Source organism: Peromyscus eremicus, chromosome 4, assembly GCF_949786415.1.
Source record: "Peromyscus eremicus chromosome 4, PerEre_H2_v1, whole genome shotgun sequence".
Taxonomy (NCBI): domain Eukaryota; kingdom Metazoa; phylum Chordata; class Mammalia; order Rodentia; family Cricetidae; genus Peromyscus; species Peromyscus eremicus.
This window is the reverse complement of record NC_081419.1, coordinates 124034194-124051394: the sequence shown is the minus strand read 5'-3', so window position 1 is coordinate 124051394 and position 17201 is coordinate 124034194. Positions and strand designations below refer to the sequence as shown.

Here is a 17201-nt window from a genome sequence, read left to right as displayed (position 1 = left end):
ACTTCCTCTGAACTTCACAACTGCCCCCAGACTTCAATGGAAGGGGCCTTCTAAGGAAGGGCTTGACTCCTGTGGGCCAGCCCCTCTGGAGTCTAGTCTCGGGTATCAGGAGAGGTTTTCCCCATGACACCTAGTGACAGGGCAGCTGACCTAGACGCAGCAGGCTGGATATACTGATAACAAACCACCCCACCCCTCTGGTCTGACTGAGAAATGGTCCAACCCAACAGGTCCGCACAGACCCATCCAGCCACATCCTACCCATCTTAATGGCCCACAAACCTTACCCGGTAGAGATGGTCCACCTGGGCCTGGCACTGTATGTAGGCTTCATAGTCTGCAAACACCTTGAACCTGAAATAGTAATAGGAGGCTGGGTCAGGGCAGCAGGTACAGTGGGTGAGAAGCCCTGCCTGGAACATCCTGTGATATTTCCCAGAGGACAGTCTCCCAGCCAGATCAGGAACGGCCCAGGTCATGTCCTCTCATATCTTCCCAGCTATATTGGGAGGCCAAGGTGGAGACTACCCTGCTTGTGGATGCACCAGGTCCACATGGCCACAGGCTTCTCTGGGAGTCCTTACGTTTTGGGGGTGCTTTTTAGGAAGTCTGGTTTCAACCCAACATTTCTTTTAAGGAAACTGTCATTTCCAAAACAGGTGTTGAAAATGTACATGCCTAGAGACAACTGCAGACCCAGAGCAGCAGGTCCATAGTGCATTGTATTTGACTATCAAATTAGAGGTATGATTCACTGTTTAAAAAGGCCCTCCTTCATCACAGGCCCCAACTGGGTCCTACTCCATGCTGGACACATGGGTGGAGCCATGATCTAGTCTGACTGAGGCCAATGCATGGCACAGTCTTCATAGAACAAAGACAAGTTAACCAGAGGCAACTGAAGATGGAAAAGTTAATACTGGATTCAACTTCTACCAGCAGGGAAAGCACTACCCTGAGGCACCAATGTCTTTACAGACTTGTAACTAGGTTGGTTGTACCCATACCAGGTGTAAATGATAGGATACCTCAACAAAATACTGAGTACATTCTAAGCTTGTGATGCAGCAAGTTGAGTCCATTTTAACCAGAGAATGTCCATGTAGGCTAACACTTGCCATGGACCCATACCCTCCCTGCCACCACTCTGCAAGCTCTAGGCTGTCCTGCCTGCACTCCTGAGCACCCTCTGCAACAGCCCTAGGACACAGCTCCCCTTCTGGACAGGGTGGTGCTGCTGGCTGCCACCCATGACCCAGGGTCCCAAGGCACCACTAGAGGCCACTGCAGACTGGCCCTGGTTTGGCTGTGACTGGCTGGGGTAAGGTCTCCTGAGCTGAGGTGGAGAGGGGAGATCCTAAAAACACAGGCAGGCCTTACACTCCTCACAACATGGAGTTTTTAGCGCACCAGACGAATCCAACTATCTCAATGGTGGGGAGTGGGTGGCCAACATGGAAAGACAAAGTAATAGGATTTGTGTGCTACCTGTCATGGTACATCAGCATGTTGACCACATCCTTGAAGCAGTCTGGATCTTTGGGAGAAAAGAAGCCGCTGCTGATCTGGTCCACAGCCTGTCTCAGCTCAGGCAGACGCTCATAGAATTCTCTGGCATTGTACCTAGGGGAGATAAACTCACTTAGCACTAGGCACCCCAGGCAAGCAGCCTCAAAGACAGTTGGTGGGACCAATTTATGCTTGACCCAGACTCTACCCTGTGGCAACCTTCCCTGGTGGCTGAGGGCATCAGCCACTGACTCCATGTGGTTCCCTTGAGAGGCAGCTGGTTAGACAAACTCAATCCCTGCTCTCTTCACTGTTCGGAGAAATGTTACCAGGATACGTGTATTACACACAAGGCTCCCTTTATCTTTCTGGTAGAGAATACAGAGCCCAGCACAAGCTTACCACTCCAAAAAATCCTGGCTAGGGTTCTGAAACAACCAAAGGACACTCTGAGAGACATGATGCCTGGGAGGGTCACTGGCTGGACCGTAGAACGAAGGAATAAAGCCAGACAGGATGACATAAAGCTAGCCGTGACTCACCAAGAAGCCTGAGAGGACAGTGAGGGACATGCAGAGCTGAGAGGACACATGAATTGCTGGGAGAGAAACTGAGACACCCTAAACAAACACATGAGCTCTTGGGGTGACAGGACAGCTTGACCTCAGTGACTCCCCAGGAGCTTTGAAAAGCAATTAGACTACACTGCCTTTTAAATTTGGAGGCCAGGATCCCTCATCAATGCCAAGGTCAGGAAAAGCAGCTGTTTTCAGATCAGAAATGGGGATACATGATGACCCCAGCCACCAAGGGCAAGAAAGGGCAATGCAACATGGCCTTTCATGACAGTGTGTCACTGGGAGGCTGCACCACCCACAGGAAGATGTAAACAGTGGGGAACTGGGAGAGTGGGAGACAGATGCTCTCTGTACTGTTGGAGATTCTCTGCATTCCATTTCAAAATGGAAAGGTCTGTGGACTGTGCCCTGAGTGGGATGTCCCTCCCTCTAGGAGGAGACCTGTAGCCAGGGCTTCAGCTGACGGGAGGGTGCTTGTCACGGGGACATGAAGGCGCAGCCAGCTTCCTACCCCAGCGGCCTCCTTGAGACCTCATGTTTTGTGCTTATGAATGGACTCCGTCTGAGCACTCAGTCCCTGACCCTTGCCCTGCTTCAGCTTCCTACAGGCCACCTCTCACAGCCCCTCCCCAGAGCTGCCACACACATCCCGACAGGAAGGGAAGGGACACATACCCTTTCCGGTCCAGGGCCTCAACATCCTCCACTCGCATACCAAAGATGAAGAGGTTCTCCTCCCCGGCCTCCTCGGCCATCTCCACGTTGGCACCGTCCATGGTGCCGATGGTCAGAGCGCCATTGAGCATGAACTTCATGTTGCCAGTGCCCGAGGCCTCGGTGCCCGCAGTGGAGATCTGCTGTGACAGGTCAGCGGCTGGAATCACTGCAGGGAGGGACAGACAGACAGACAGGATGGCAGCTCAGCCCAGGAGGCAGCTTGTCTCTGTGGAGGGTGATCCCTGGATAGGAATCATAGTCCTGAAGCCATTGAGCTCACTGCCAGAGGAGGAGACTGACCCCAGAGCAGCCACCTGAATTTTCCAGACTCCTCCTCTGAACCAGGTCAGCTAAGGCGGAAGGTCTAAGATGGAGACCCTTGAGGAGAATCCTCACAGTGGCATGGGATTTTTGTTCTGGAATTTTCCTCTTATTTTTTTGTTTTTTGAGACAGGGCTTCTCTGTGTAGACTCAGCTGTCCTGGAACTTACTCTGTAGACCAGGCTGGCCTCAAATTCACAGAGATCTGCTTGTCTCTGCTTCCCGGGTGCTGGGATTAAAGGCGTGTGCCACCACCACCCCGTCCTTACTTTTAATTTCTAAAAATGTGTATGTATGCCTTTTTTTTTTTTTTTTTTTTTTTTTTTTTTGGTTTTTTGAGACAGGGTTTCTCTGTGTAGCTTTGCGCCTTTTCCTGGATCTCGCTCTGTAGACCAGGCTGGCCTCGAACTCACAGAGATCCACCTGCCTCTGCCTCCCGAGTGCTGGGATTAAAGGCGTGCGCCACCACCGCCCGGCATGTATGCTTTTCCTATACATGTTTATGTACTTCCTGCATGCCTGGTGCCCACAGAAGCCTGAAGAGGGCTTTGGATCCCCTGAATTAGAGTTACAGATGGTTGTGAGCCACCATGTGGGTGCTGGGAACCAAACACAGATCCCTTGGAAGATCGGGCAGTGCTTTTAACCGCTGAGCCATCTTGACAGCCAGTTCTGGGATTTTCTAGGAACCATGCCAATCAATCAAGTTCAGTGGGAGGACTGGGTCCTGGTTTACCGACATTGCAGATACTTCTTCCTCTTGACACTGGTGTCTTATTCAGTTATAACACACTCCTGATTAGCCTGAGGAGGACTTAGATCCTGCAGAGCCAGAAGATGGGGAAGGCTGAGTCCAAGCTTGAGGTTCAGAGCATGGGAGGTAATTCATGTGCACAGGGGCACATGCAGGCAGCCAAATACCACAACCTCTTCAGGCTTCCTGTATTTATGATGTAGCAGGCAAGAAGTGATATCCTTAGGGATGGGTCACTGCCCCAGGTCCTAACCTGGCTGGACACCTCATCTCAGCATCTACAGCTAAAGCCAGAGCTCAATTCAGCAGACAGCAGAACCTCAAAAGAGGAAAGGCCCAGGGTCAGGCATCTACAGCCCCCAGACCCCACAGTCCAGCTGATGGCAGCTGTATGCTTCCTAACAAGTCCAAGGAGCCAGAGAGAAAGTGGGGGCAGACCCCGCCTGAAGCCCAGACTGGTGCCCTGTGGCCGATTCTGTAGATGAGGTGGAGCCAAAGGGTCTCAAAAATAAAGGTGAAGAGAGTCGCAGGCAGAAAGGGCACAAGATGCTTTGGTGGTAAGTCCCGCCAGGGTTCCCAGCCACCACCTGGGCGAAGTCCAGTTCCTTGAGCCCACCAAGGGACGTCAAGCATCAAGTGCACCCAGCAGAGGTGGGAGCAACAATAGCATGGCCACGACAGCTGGACCAAGGACCAGGCCGTGGAGGAGTCTGAGCTCACAGGGAAGTGAGCAGGCCAGGCTCCAGGGCTTACAGCCACAGTCTAGAAAGCAGCACTATGTAGCTGGACATGCGGGCATCTGACCTCACTGGCAGAAAGGGAATGGGAAGCCCAGGCTCAGACTCCTTGTCATCCATCTGATTTAAAAACATGTTTCCTAGCAAGAAAGACTACGTCAGTGAAGATCCTCATCTCTTAGGAGAGGTCCCCAGTGACAGCCTAAGTGGACAGCCCCAGACCAAACTCAGAAACCAATGCCAGCGGTGCTGGTACATCACAAATGAGCAGTGCATCTCAGAGGAAGTGGCAGTGAGGAGGACTATGGGGGAGAAGAGACGTGTGAGGATGGGGTTCAAAAGCAGGGAAAGAGAGGGAAGGTGGCAGGAGCTGGCGGAGGTGAGCAGGGGAAGGAGGACAGGTAGAAGGTTCTGGGAGGTCAGGGGAGTCACATTCTACTGCCAAGAGAGACCCACGAGCATGCAGGCAAAGCTGAGGGAGGAGGAGGAAGGAACAGTGAGATCCAGACAGGTGTGAGATCCAGACAGGTGTGAGATCCAGACAGGTGTGAGATCCGGACAGGTGTGAGGAGGTCCAGATGGCAAGAATGACAGTAGATCCCCCTGGGACGTGCAAAGGTTCTCAGACACTCAAGAAACACAGTGTCCCCCTGGCAGGGCCTTTGTGTCCAGGACAGAAGCTGACCTTGGTGGAGAACAGCCCTGGTCAGCACGGCCAACCCCCCACCCAGCCCCAAGCAGAAGCCAATCAGAGTTCAGGGCTACCTTTCTCAGCTAAGGACACCCGGTAGTTCTCCAGGAAGATCACTTTGAGCCTGTCACCCACAACTGGATCATGATTGACAACGTCTCCAATGGACGTGACCAGCTTGATGATCATCTTAGCCATGTGGTAACCAGGAGCTGCCTGGAAAGAGGAAGGTGAGGTTAGGCAATTTTAGCATAAGAAGGGTCCACGAGCACCTGGTAGCACTCCTGGCTCCTGGGCATGTGAGGCAGGGACCTGTGAGCCAGGGAGCCCTGTGCTGGACTGGTGGGGAGCCCTGCAGTGGCCCTGCTGGTGTTGGGGAAAGGGAAGAGCCTAGCTTTGCCCGAATGTCTTGACTTCTACTGACTCCACACGTCACCTCACTTGTGAATTTGCCAGCCTTGAATCTGATTTTCTGACTCTAGTCAGTGTTTTAGAAACTATAAGATGTAGCTGGGCGGAGTGGTGTACACCTTTAATCCCAGCACTTGGGAGGCAGGGGCAGGTGGGTCTCTGTGAGTTCAAGGCCAGCCTGCTCTATATAGTTCCAGGATAGCCAGGGTAACATAGTGAGACCCTGTCTTGAAATAACAAAACAAAACAAACAACAACCCCCCCCCCAAAAAAAAAAAAAAAGAACAAAACCACAGAAGGAAAACACACAGATTCTAGAAAAATTAAGGGACCAATCTCAATTCTGGGACTTAACTTGAAGTCTTGACTAAAACAATTAAAAATCGCAAACACTTAAAAACAGGGCCCAGTGACAGAATGCTTGTCTAACGAGTGGCAAGCCCTAGGTTCCATCCCCAGCACTGCAAAGGAAAGGTAAATGTAACTTTGGCTGGGCCTGGTGACGCCTGCTTGTTCGGAGCCGAGGGAGATGACTTTGAAGCCAATTTAGGCAACAAAATGAGAACCCCCAACTCACATGAGAAAATGTTTAAACTTTAGTAAGACAAAGTGGGTAGTGGTTGTGGTGGTATTGTGTTCCCCAAAATATTGTGCACTCTAATAAACTTATCTGGGGTCAGAGAACAGAACAGCCACAATATTAAACATAGAGGCTAGGCAGTGGTAGCACAGGCCTTTAATCCTAGCATTTCAGAGGCAGAGATCCGCCTGGATCTCTGTGAGTTCAAGGCCACACTGGAAACAGTCAAGCATGGTGACTCATGCCTTTAATCCCAGGAAGTGATGGCAGGAAGCCGAAAGGTATTTAAGGCGTGAGGACGAGGAAATAGAGCCTGGTTAAGCTTTTAGGCTTTTGAGCAGCACAGTTCAGCTGAGAGGCATCCAGTCTGAGGAAACAGAATCAGCTAAGGAATTGGCAAAGTGAGGTAGCTGTGGCTTGTTCTGTTTCTCTGATCTTCCAGCATTCACCCCAATACCTGGCTCCATGTTTGATTTTATTAATAAGACCATTTAAGATTCACGCTACAAGTGGTGCCAGAGTGGGTTGGTATTTATTGGCCTGGAAGAATCCTTGTCCAGCGTGATGGGTGTTTGATCAGACAGTGATGCTGAGAATCTAAACATCTTATGGTTTTAGAGATACATCTTGTGAATCTGGACAGTACGGTATAAAGTATATCATCTGGACTCCACTCTGAGGTGGTGGAGCAGGACGTTCTGTGGTCCTTCCTACTTTTCTCTAGGTTTAAGTTTATTCATTTTAATACTTGAAAACTTTCGTAAAAGTCCATATTGCTTTGGGCTGTACATACTAAAATACTAACAAAGTAGTATGACATCCCAATTTGCTTCCAAAATACCAGTGATGGGTGTGGGCAGAGACCAAACAAGGCGAGGCACTCGGATGCTGAGTCTGACCCTCCAGACCCTAACATCAGAGGAGAGGATGGCCTTGCGGCCAAGGGCAGCCTCTGTCTGCCTCACCCCACCATGGAATGGCACGAACAGCAGGAATGCCATCTGTGGATGGCCATGAGAGGCTGTCCCAGGGCGCTCACCCCAACAGCTCATCTCCACTGATGAGACCCAGTCACTGGCTGAGTACAAGGATGTGGCAAGCATGTCCACTACCCCTGGAATGTGTCACAGTGAATAAAATCAATTCAAACCATGCTAAACCTAGTGTCGCCTCACGTGTGGCAGATGAAACTGTCACAACCACCACTGCACTGTGAAATCCCAGAGGCAGAGAAAGGATGGGGAGCGGGGGTGTACTCCATAAAGCCACTGGGATCCAGCCCTTGGGGCTGGGGATCCCCTAACTCCTTTTGAGTGCAGCCAGCAGGCTTGAATCCATTTCCCTCACAGTCTACTAATTGTGGAAAAGGTTCCCTGCCCCAGCCTGGCTCCTCACGGCCAGGTGTTACTGGCTTGTGTACTGACACCTATGTTCTGAGTAGGCAGGCTGCCCAGGGCAGGAAAGCACGTGCTTCTAGGTCCAGCATTAAGACAAGGAACGAGGAGGAAGTTACCTCACCTTGCCCCCGATCATAACAGTCCTGGGCACAAAGGCCTTGGCTGGATCCTTCTTTATTCCTGGAGGGCAAACAGAAGAGGCAACTTTACCAGACGGTCCCTGCCCAGCTCCCCAGGGTAACCTAGCAAGAGGCACATTCATCAGACTGTTTTCACCTAGGACATACACAGCTGTGGCTAAATACCGCTGTAGGAACCTGTCACTCAGAGGAACAAGGCTTCCCCTAGGCTTTGCACTTACACACCAGGCTGGTGGAGAAGGCTGTCTAAGACCACTGCTGACAAATCACGCAGTATCCTGAGCTTGAGGAAAGCCACCCACATGGTTCCAAAAATAAATGTCAACCCAGGAGCTGTTTGCCTGTGGTCATGAGGAATCAAAGGCCTGCATGAAACATGCACTGTGTTCTCAAAATGTGTTTTTCTTTTCTTGCTATGTTGCTATGGTTACTATGTGCTCATGTGTGTAATGTTGCTATGGTTACTATGTGCTCATGTGTGGAAGCATGGGTGTGCATGTGCTGCTGTCCACATGTGGAGGTTGGTCCTCTTCGACAGTTAGGGACAGAATCAGGTTTTCAGGCTTCTGCAGAAAAGCTTTTCCTTGCCAGGCCATCTCGCCAGTCCTTAAAACACGTTTTAGACACATCATTTTAATGATAGTGAGAAAGGAGGTGACCTCAGGATTGTGTCTGGCACCATTAGCCCTTGAAACGTGAAAGTCTCCCCACTGCCTGTGTGTGGCACGTGTATGCTATCTATCATTTGGAAATGCCCCCAAAGGCCCCTGTGCCAAAGGCACAGTCACCAGCACACTGTCATGAGGAAGTAATGGAGCCTAGTGAGGCTGTGGAAGGAAGTTAGTCACGAGAAGGGTGCCCTTGAAGGGGACACTGAGAGAGGCCTTCTCCTGTCTCTGTCTCCTGGCTGTCATGACATGAACAGGCCTCTCTGTCCATGTGTTCCCACTGTGAGATGTGTGCTACCCCGGGGCCAGGTGACCGAAGCCTGGAACCATGAGCAGGAACAAGCTGTCCTCCTTACAGGCTGAGTCTCAAGTCTTCTGTCACAGAGGCCCCTTCACTTCACAGGCTGAGAAGCTCGAACCTGACACGTTCCTGTAGAGATCTGGTCAGAGGCCTGGGACGTGGTGACCACTCATACCCATCCATTTACACATTCCAATCGGGGGTGAAAGTGTTTGTAACAAGCATCCCCAGACAGCCATTCAGCAGCCAAAGCTAAGGAGTGGGCTTACCTTTGGTTCTGTGGGAACATGCATATTTTATTTCTAAACTTCCCACTTTTGGAAACCAGGCAGAATAACATGAAGAAAAGGGAACAGTAAAAAGGAGGCTGGCCAGGGTGGCCACACCTATAGGCCAGTCACTTGAAAGGCTGAGAAGGAATTAAAAAAAAAAATTTAAAAAGCCCAAGAGTTCAGGACTAGCCTGGGCAACAACATAGCAAGACTCTTTCTCTTAGTAAAAAACAAAATAAAACAAAACAAAACCCCACAAATTACATCTTCACCAAAACTACCAAAGTGGACACCAGGCAAACTTCAGATCATTTCTAACTCCTATCAAGGACAACAGGCGTGGAGACACCAGGGTCTCAGGAATCTAACAGGTCTCAGGGCGGGCCAGACTTCAGCTGGACTACCCATAAGGCGAAGGGCCACGTGCTAAGGAAACGTGGCTTAGACTCATTTCTGGAGGAAAGCCGGAAAACTGCCCTGGCAGAGGAACCGCCTACGGCATCCTCCTGGGCATCCAGCTCATCCCGAGCTCAGGAATAAGTGGCCTGTAGGCCCAAGCGCCCAGACACAATGAAGAATAAGCTGTTTACATGATCAAAAAAAAAAAAACCAGAGCGCAGGGCTGGAGAGATGGCTCAGTGGTTAGGAGCACCGACTGCTCTTCCAGAGGTCCTGAGTTCAATTCCCAGTACCCACATGGTGGCTCACAACCATCTGTAATGAGATCTGGCGCCCTCTTCTGTGTACATAATAAATAAATAAATCTTTTTTTTAAAACAAGACAAAATTCATTATAGAAATAAACCTAAAACAAAAACTCAAATGAGCTAAGACCTTGCTTGGAAACTCTACAAAGCCCCACCTGCACTGAAGCTCGACAGATTGTTCTTGGCCTCCACAAACAAACAAACGAACAAAGAAACAAACCAACAAACCATGTGTGTCCCAGTCCTGAGGTTTTCCAACCTCAGGCTCCAATACTGAGCACTTAGAAAACCCAGCAAAGGAACCATCACACACACACACACACACACACACACACACACACACACACACACACACAGAGGCCGGGGTTGAGGACGGAGTCCTGGGCCACCTGTGGCTCTTGAGGGAGGGAGGACGCCGCGGGGACCCGGGACTCACGGTTGTACAGGGTGATGACGTGCAGGCAGTTGAGCAGCTGTCGCTTGTACTCGTGGATCCTCTTCACGTGCACATCAAACATGGAGGCAGGGTTGATCTTCACCTTGTAATCCTTCTCTAGCAGGGCAGAGAACTTCAGCTTGTTTTCCTGCGAAACGGAAGATGGAGACTGTACAGATACGGGAACTGCCTGCAGGCTCTCCCAGGCCCACCAGCACCCCCACTTTCCACCTGACCCAAGAAGCCCTTGTCTCTCCAGAAACCAGCGTGGACAACACTGGGGGCTTAGAGACCAGAGCTGGGGACCGAGACGGCATTGGGAGAGAGTGGGGAGCAGGGAAACGTGGACGACAGTGAAGACAGATGCGCGGGCCACACAAGTAAGTGAAAAACGAGGGCCAAGTCCAGACCTGGAGCTACGCAGAGAAAGGAGAACTAAGTAAAGGGGCCACGGTGTCCTGCAAAAAGCAAGCGGGGTCAGTGGGAGTGTGGCACAGTGGTGAGAAGTGGCTGGAGAGGGGGCCTTGGAAACTCCGCACTATCACGGATGCCCAAGACACAACTTCCTGCTGCCCCAAATGCTGCCGCCAACATCCCTGCCAGATGGCACCACAGGGGGACCTTCCTAGGTTCTGTTGAACCGGAGGTGCCAGTGACCTGACCAGGGACTATTAGAGGCCACAACCTCAGCTCGCCCAGATGAAAAACGGAATGCCCCTGCCGGTGGCGTCCAGGGGCTTCTCCACTTGTTGCTGATGGAGGGGCAGAGCGAGGTGAAGACTCATGTGCCAGTCTTTTGCCTACCTGCACGACCCTGAAGATAAATGAGTCCTTGTCTGGAGAGCTGAGGGAGGTCCTGAGCCGGGCCTACCCAAGTCCCAGATGCTGAGCCTGAGGGAGGCAGACTGCAGGCTGAGGAAGCCTACCTGCTTGATCTTGGCTATGTCTCTGATGAAGGCCTCATCATCCACCAGTGACAGCAGCTTCTTCAGTTGGCTCAGATCTGTCAGGAAACCTTCCCCGATTCTCTGGGTTAAGAGGACACATGCCTGTTCATCACGCCTCAGCCATCATGAAGCTTGTCCCTCCATCTGTCACCCTTCACTCTACTTTCTCTGGGATCTGCCTGCCCTTCTGGGCCCTCCTGCCACCCCCTCTCACACCCACAGTCATATGGCCACTAGGACTCAAGAAACTCACAAGCCTTGTCAGTTCCCACTGCCCAGTATCTCCTGCTTGAGACACCCTGTCACAGGTGATGCCTTGGACCAGCAGAACAATTCTTCCTTCCAACCTCCACCACCATGAACCAAGAGGCTGCCTTCTCGTTACCATAGCAACAATCATTTCCAACACATGCCATTAAGGGCCTTCCCCACAAGAGGTCTAGTGCTATATGGACAATGCACTGACTTCCAGACCCCTTCGGGGCATGGGTACTGTACCAGATCTGTCCCCAGCAAAGCTGCTCCAGACTTCCCTGGCTTTTTTGGAGAGCCTCCTTCACCCTGCCCACAAAGTTCCATGTGGACTGTCTTTCCTAGCCTCAGGGCACTGTGCCCTTCAAGGGAGGCCTTAGGTATGCTCTGTAGTCCTGACTCCAGCAGAGCCTCTGATACATGGAAGCATGTGATTAGGGACCTAAGATGCTTGGGGTACAGCGTCATTTAGTCCTCTCAGGCTGGTGGCTGCCACTCAGCTACATCCCAGGCCTTCCTAAAGCCCAGACTAGCTTTCAAGCTGGCACATAGCCGGAGCTGGGCCATTATGGTGTGCTGAGGGGTCTCGACTGCTCCTATACCAGGCCCCTGCTGGACATGAAAGAAATACTCTTACTAGTTCAACAGCCACTCTGGGAAAAGCTTGGTGAGTCTAATTGTGCCCACTGCTCCTTTCCAGACTGGCCTAGTATCTCTCAGGACAGAGAGCAAGGCCAGAGACTCACCTCCACGATGACGTCCGCCAGCCCCGGGTTGCACAGCAGCAGCCACCGGCGGGGTGTGATACCATTGGTCTTATTCTGGAACTTCTCTGGCTCTAACTCATAAAAGTCCTTAAAACTGCGAACACAGAAAACAGGGTCTTCTCACAAAGGCTGTTCTAAACCAGGCGAGACTGAAACTGAGATCTTTACAGGCAACTTCCGAGAGGCCCCAGAGCTCAGCCGCTTGGTTTTCTGAAGCAGGAGGAGGGTATGCACTACCACTGAAAGCTGTGGCTGTGGGCTTGTGTGACTGTCATGTCCTAGGTGTCAGAAGGAACAGTCAAGGTCATGAGAGTGGAGACTGAACAGGCAGGAGAGCTTAGACTCTGGGGCTCACTTTCCACACCCACATGCTAAGAAGTCAGATATGGGGAGAAATATACAAAGTGCTGGACCAAGCCCCAGAACACAGGAGGGCTTCCACAAGGATGATGGGGCTAAGGGCCCTGCACCCACGGTCTGCTCGATTGATAATGGTGGTGGATATTCACGACTCTGGAGGAAGAATGGGAGGAAGAAACTCCTCAGTTGCATCACACTCCTCACCTCATCGGCTGGACCCAGACACTCGGCCCCACGTGGGGCATCCACATCACCCAATCAGCCGCAGATGCCCCTTAGCTAGACATTTTAAGAAGGTAGAAGCACATGAGGAGCGAATACTGGCAGCAAAGAAAGATGTCCCCCCAATGTCACCCAAGTCACCTGTGAACGAACATACTGGTGTGTGATGTGGTGGGGGCTGTGGGCGCCTTCACCGTGTCCGAAAGTGACTTAGTGGCATGAGGGCTATGTGCCACACCTTGGTCATGGTAGGGTAGTGGACAAGTCCAAGTTGGGCTGGAGATTAAAGAGGAACCCCCCTAGGCTTGGTGAAGAGCCCCTCACTCACACAGACTGCTTCACAATCTCGGAGTGAATCCTTGCCACACCGTTCACAGCATGGGACCCAATCACACACAGGTGTGCCATGTTGATTCTCTTGCAGTCCCCTTCCTCAATCACAGACATCCTCCTCAGGCGGTCCACATCCCCAGGAAACAGGGAAGCCACGTGCTGGAGCCAAGAACACAGGAAAAGACAGGCTGAGCATCCCACAGTAATGGAGGTGCTCCCCAGTGCCCAGGAACACCACCATGGCTAAGGAGGGTCCACTACTGCCAATCAAGTGCCTGCGATGTCCAGCCCTGAACACCAGTGTCCCTGAAACTAGCCACTTATCCAAGTGTCTTCACCCAAAACCTAGCTTGGATGTGCTCACAGGGGCCCTGAATTGCATACTTCACCCAGATAAGGCCCTGGGACCAATAGAGCTGTATTGAGGAAGTCGGGACACCAGTGGGGTAGGAGAGTGCCATCCAGTTTATGAGGAGAGAGCTAGGCCATGGTCCCTGTTGACCTGAGCAGCATTAAGCCATACTTTCATTAGGAGGACAGCTGTTCTTGAGGAAGTCACAAAAATGCTGGGGTATGGCTCAGTGACAGAATGATGGCATGGCAAACTCATCTCCAGTACTATACACATGCAAAGGCATGGCAACTACCCCAAACCAGAGATTTCCCTGCTCATGTGCCACCATCCTCTCTGGGGGTAATACAGAATAGGCAGGTTCTAGTTCTGAATCGCCTGGACCTGTCAGGACACCGCCAGTGCAGCCCAGGAAAGACACTCAGATGTATAGCCTGTTCAGAATGGACTTTTTAAAGAAGATCTGCATTCATGCTTCCCATATACAGAGCAGGGCTCTCACAGGTCAACCTGGAACTCTGCCAGGTGACAGTCCTTAGCCCTCACAGTAAGATACCTCCTCTGCCAGGCAGGATAAGGCCAGTATGGTGGAGCTAGCGTGTGTTGTTGTCCAGTCCCTACCCCCAACCCATGCTCACATCCAAGTGCCTCTGGTTGATGGCGTAGATGATGTCCAGGTGCCGTGGCAGCAGCTTCTCAAACATGGACACTGGCCAGCGTTCCAAGGCCTCAGGCAGCACAGTGTGGTTGGTGTACGCACAGGTCTTCTTGGTGATCTCCCAGGCCTACACATGGAGAACAGTAGATGTCACAGGGACACACGGGAGCCAGGAGGGAAGGCCCTCATTCTATCTCTGCTCTCTGTTCTTCATTAGCCCAGGCTAGTCACCACACTGACACGACCACCTAACTTTCACATCCCACACATGTAAATACACACAACAGACCCTATTCCCTGACCCTACTCTCTGACAATTAACTTCTAATTTCTCCTTTGTAATCCTTCTGCTGTTGGCGAACTATCAGACAATGGAGCAATTTTCTGCTAGTTTCCGTTAAACTGTCTGACACCACAGGTCACCATGTGGCCTGCCCCCAGGGGATAGCCTCAGTGGGAGTGTACACCATCAGGCCAGAGAGGGGCTCTGGTTTCTGAAAAGGAACAAGAAAACTGCCCTATGGTTTTCTGGTGATCTAGTTAAAGCTCAACCAAGAAGATGCTGCTGTACCAAAGCGGAGGACCAAGGAAAATGGAGCCTCTAGACAGTCTTCAAACATGAACACTGCCGACTCCCCGAATACTTTTCCTTACTATGTACCCAGGCTGGATTTGAACTTACTACCTTCCTGCTTCAGCCTCCTGAGTGCTCAATTATAGGTATGCACCACCACAGCCAACTAATATATTCCTGAAAGCTTAACACTTCTAGGTTGTTTGTGAAACAGGATATCACTATGTAGCTCAGGCTGGCCCAGAACTCACTATGTAGATCAGGCTGGCCTCAAATTCATAGAGATCCATCTGCCTCTGCCTCCCAGGTGCTGGGATTAAGGCATGTGCCACCATGCCCGGCCAAACTTCAAGGGAGAAAACATCTTTATCCTTGTCTCTTCTGCTCGGTCACCCTTGCCCTGCTATGCAAATGTCCCACAGAGCATCCATCTCCTGGAGCCAGACACTCTCTCCAGGGCCTTTGACACTCTCAAAGGTGAATTCCCAGACCTCCTGAGGCTCGGGGACTATCTCAGCCCATAATGACCATGTGTCGCACAGCTTGAGGTCTACCAAAGATGCTGTCCCCCAACCCTGGTCCAAGGAGGACACTGTCTTTCCTTTCTCACACTCACCTTATCCCAGTCTACCTTCTCCACATCCACCAGGATCCGCATGAGCTCAGGAATGGAGAGCGCGGGGTGGGTATCATTCAGCTGGATGGCTACCTAGAGTTCAGGAGGGGTGCTGCTCAGTTGTCTCACCCATGGCACCTGAAGTGGTGGACCAGGGTGTGAAGGAACCAGCCTAGGAATGTACTCTGGAGGAGCCCAAGAACTTAGAGGGGCCAGGAGGGTGCTGCTGGCTCTGCAGGTAGCTGTGACCTACAGTCAACTGTCCCCTCACACAGCTGCGACCTGTGGGCATACGTGTCCCTAGAGCAGCTAGGCTCCGAGCAGGTGCAGAAGGGACCCTCACAGGCCACTTCCCCTCATCTCAGATGGGACAGCTTTAGTTAGAATTACTACCGTGAGCCTGTCACATGCATCTGGACCCTTTCCCAGTGACCTCCCTGCCTCTACTTCTGACACACCAGGGCTGCACTGGTTTTGGAAGAGACCCCAAGACTCAGGACACAATGCCATCCTCCTCCTGCCCCTCCCGAACACGAGGGAGAAACCTCAGAAGCCTGAGGATGTCCCATCCCTATGACAATGAGCTCACTCCTTTTTACGGACCTTGTCCGGGAACGTCTCGAAACAGGTTCTCACTGGGTCCCGGCAGCCGAACCTGGAGGACTTGAACCTTCGAATGATGTCCTGAAGGGTGGCAGCCACCACAAAGTACTCCTGCTTCAGCCGCAGTTCCTTCCCCTCAAAGAACTGCAAAACAGCACCGCTCTGGCACCCAACACCAACACAGTATCTCAAGACTCTGATGGGTTGGGGGGGGTGGGGAGAGGCTGCATCTTGCATTTGCTTGTCCCTTTCTCCCATGCTTATCCCTCTAGAGGGCCAGGGCAGGAGCCCTACTCAAGGTGGAAGCCTGGAGGGCTGCACAGTGGAAACCAGCCTGCCTGACAGCAAGGCCTGCATATACACCTTCAGCACAGGGTCACCTAGTTACAAGTGTCTGGTCTATCAGTGGGAGTGACAAGTCCAACTATGAGGAGTGCCACAGCTGCTCAGAACCAGTTCTCAAGACAGACATCAGGAGACACCCCACACCTGAAGTTCTGGAATGTACCTACCTAGTCTCCAGGGACAGGAGCATTTGGTTTCGGCCTCCTGCACTGACCCCGTTACCATGTGCACAGACCTCCTGCACTGACCCCATTACCATGTGCACAGACCTCATGCACTGACCCTGTTACCATGTGCACAGACCTCCTGTACTGATCTCCCTGCTACCATGTGCACAGACCTCCTGCACTGACCCCCCTGTTACCATGTGCACAGACCTCCTGCACTGACCCTGTTACCATGTGCACAGACCTCCTGCACTGACCCTGTTACCATGTGCACAGACCTCCTGCACTGACCCCGTTACCATGTGCACAGATTACTTTGAGAGAAGAAAAATTCCACTTTGAAGAGTGCACAACCAATCAAGATAGGCAAATTCTGGTGGTTATTTTTGGTGTTGGGGACTGAGCCCAGGGCTTTGGACATGCTAAACATAGGGTCTACCACCGAGCTATGTTCCTCCCAGGGCTCCTCTGATAGTAACAAGCCACCAGACACTAGACTCCACCTCACGTGTCTATACTTTACAGAGAGTACACTAGCCACTCACATTATCATTGGGATACAGGACCCTGGAGATGTTTTCAGCCAAGTTCCTGTCCAGGACAGCTTCGATGTAGTCCCCAACGTTGACTAGGGAGAGACAGAGCCCAGTCAGTGCAGCCTCCACTCAGGCCCACAGGTCTTGTGAGGCAAGGCTGCTACAGCTCTTCAGCGGCATCCTAGAGGAGTCTGAGATGCCCTTGGGCCACTGCCAGCATCATCTCATCACAACAGAGGAGGGAGGCATC

At 51.8% G+C, this 17201-nt stretch overlaps 1 protein-coding gene across 1 annotated transcript in view; it reads right to left on the bottom strand.

Annotated features, from left to right (window-relative positions):
* Positions 1-17201, bottom strand: part of Pygb (glycogen phosphorylase B) — a 50475-nt gene that overhangs the window by 1939 nt on the left and 31335 nt on the right. The window contains exons 7-19 of the mRNA XM_059261592.1: positions 16961-17043; positions 15904-16047; positions 15301-15393; positions 14091-14237; positions 13096-13259; positions 12165-12279; positions 11146-11247; positions 10220-10367; positions 7817-7875; positions 5382-5523; positions 2763-2970; positions 1489-1623; positions 288-354 (exon numbers count right to left, since the gene is read on the bottom strand). Coding sequence (XP_059117575.1) covers positions 288-354; positions 1489-1623; positions 2763-2970; positions 5382-5523; positions 7817-7875; positions 10220-10367; positions 11146-11247; positions 12165-12279; positions 13096-13259; positions 14091-14237; positions 15301-15393; positions 15904-16047; positions 16961-17043 — 1607 coding nt within the window. The remainder of the gene's footprint in view (positions 1-287; positions 355-1488; positions 1624-2762; positions 2971-5381; positions 5524-7816; positions 7876-10219; positions 10368-11145; positions 11248-12164; positions 12280-13095; positions 13260-14090; positions 14238-15300; positions 15394-15903; positions 16048-16960; positions 17044-17201) is intronic.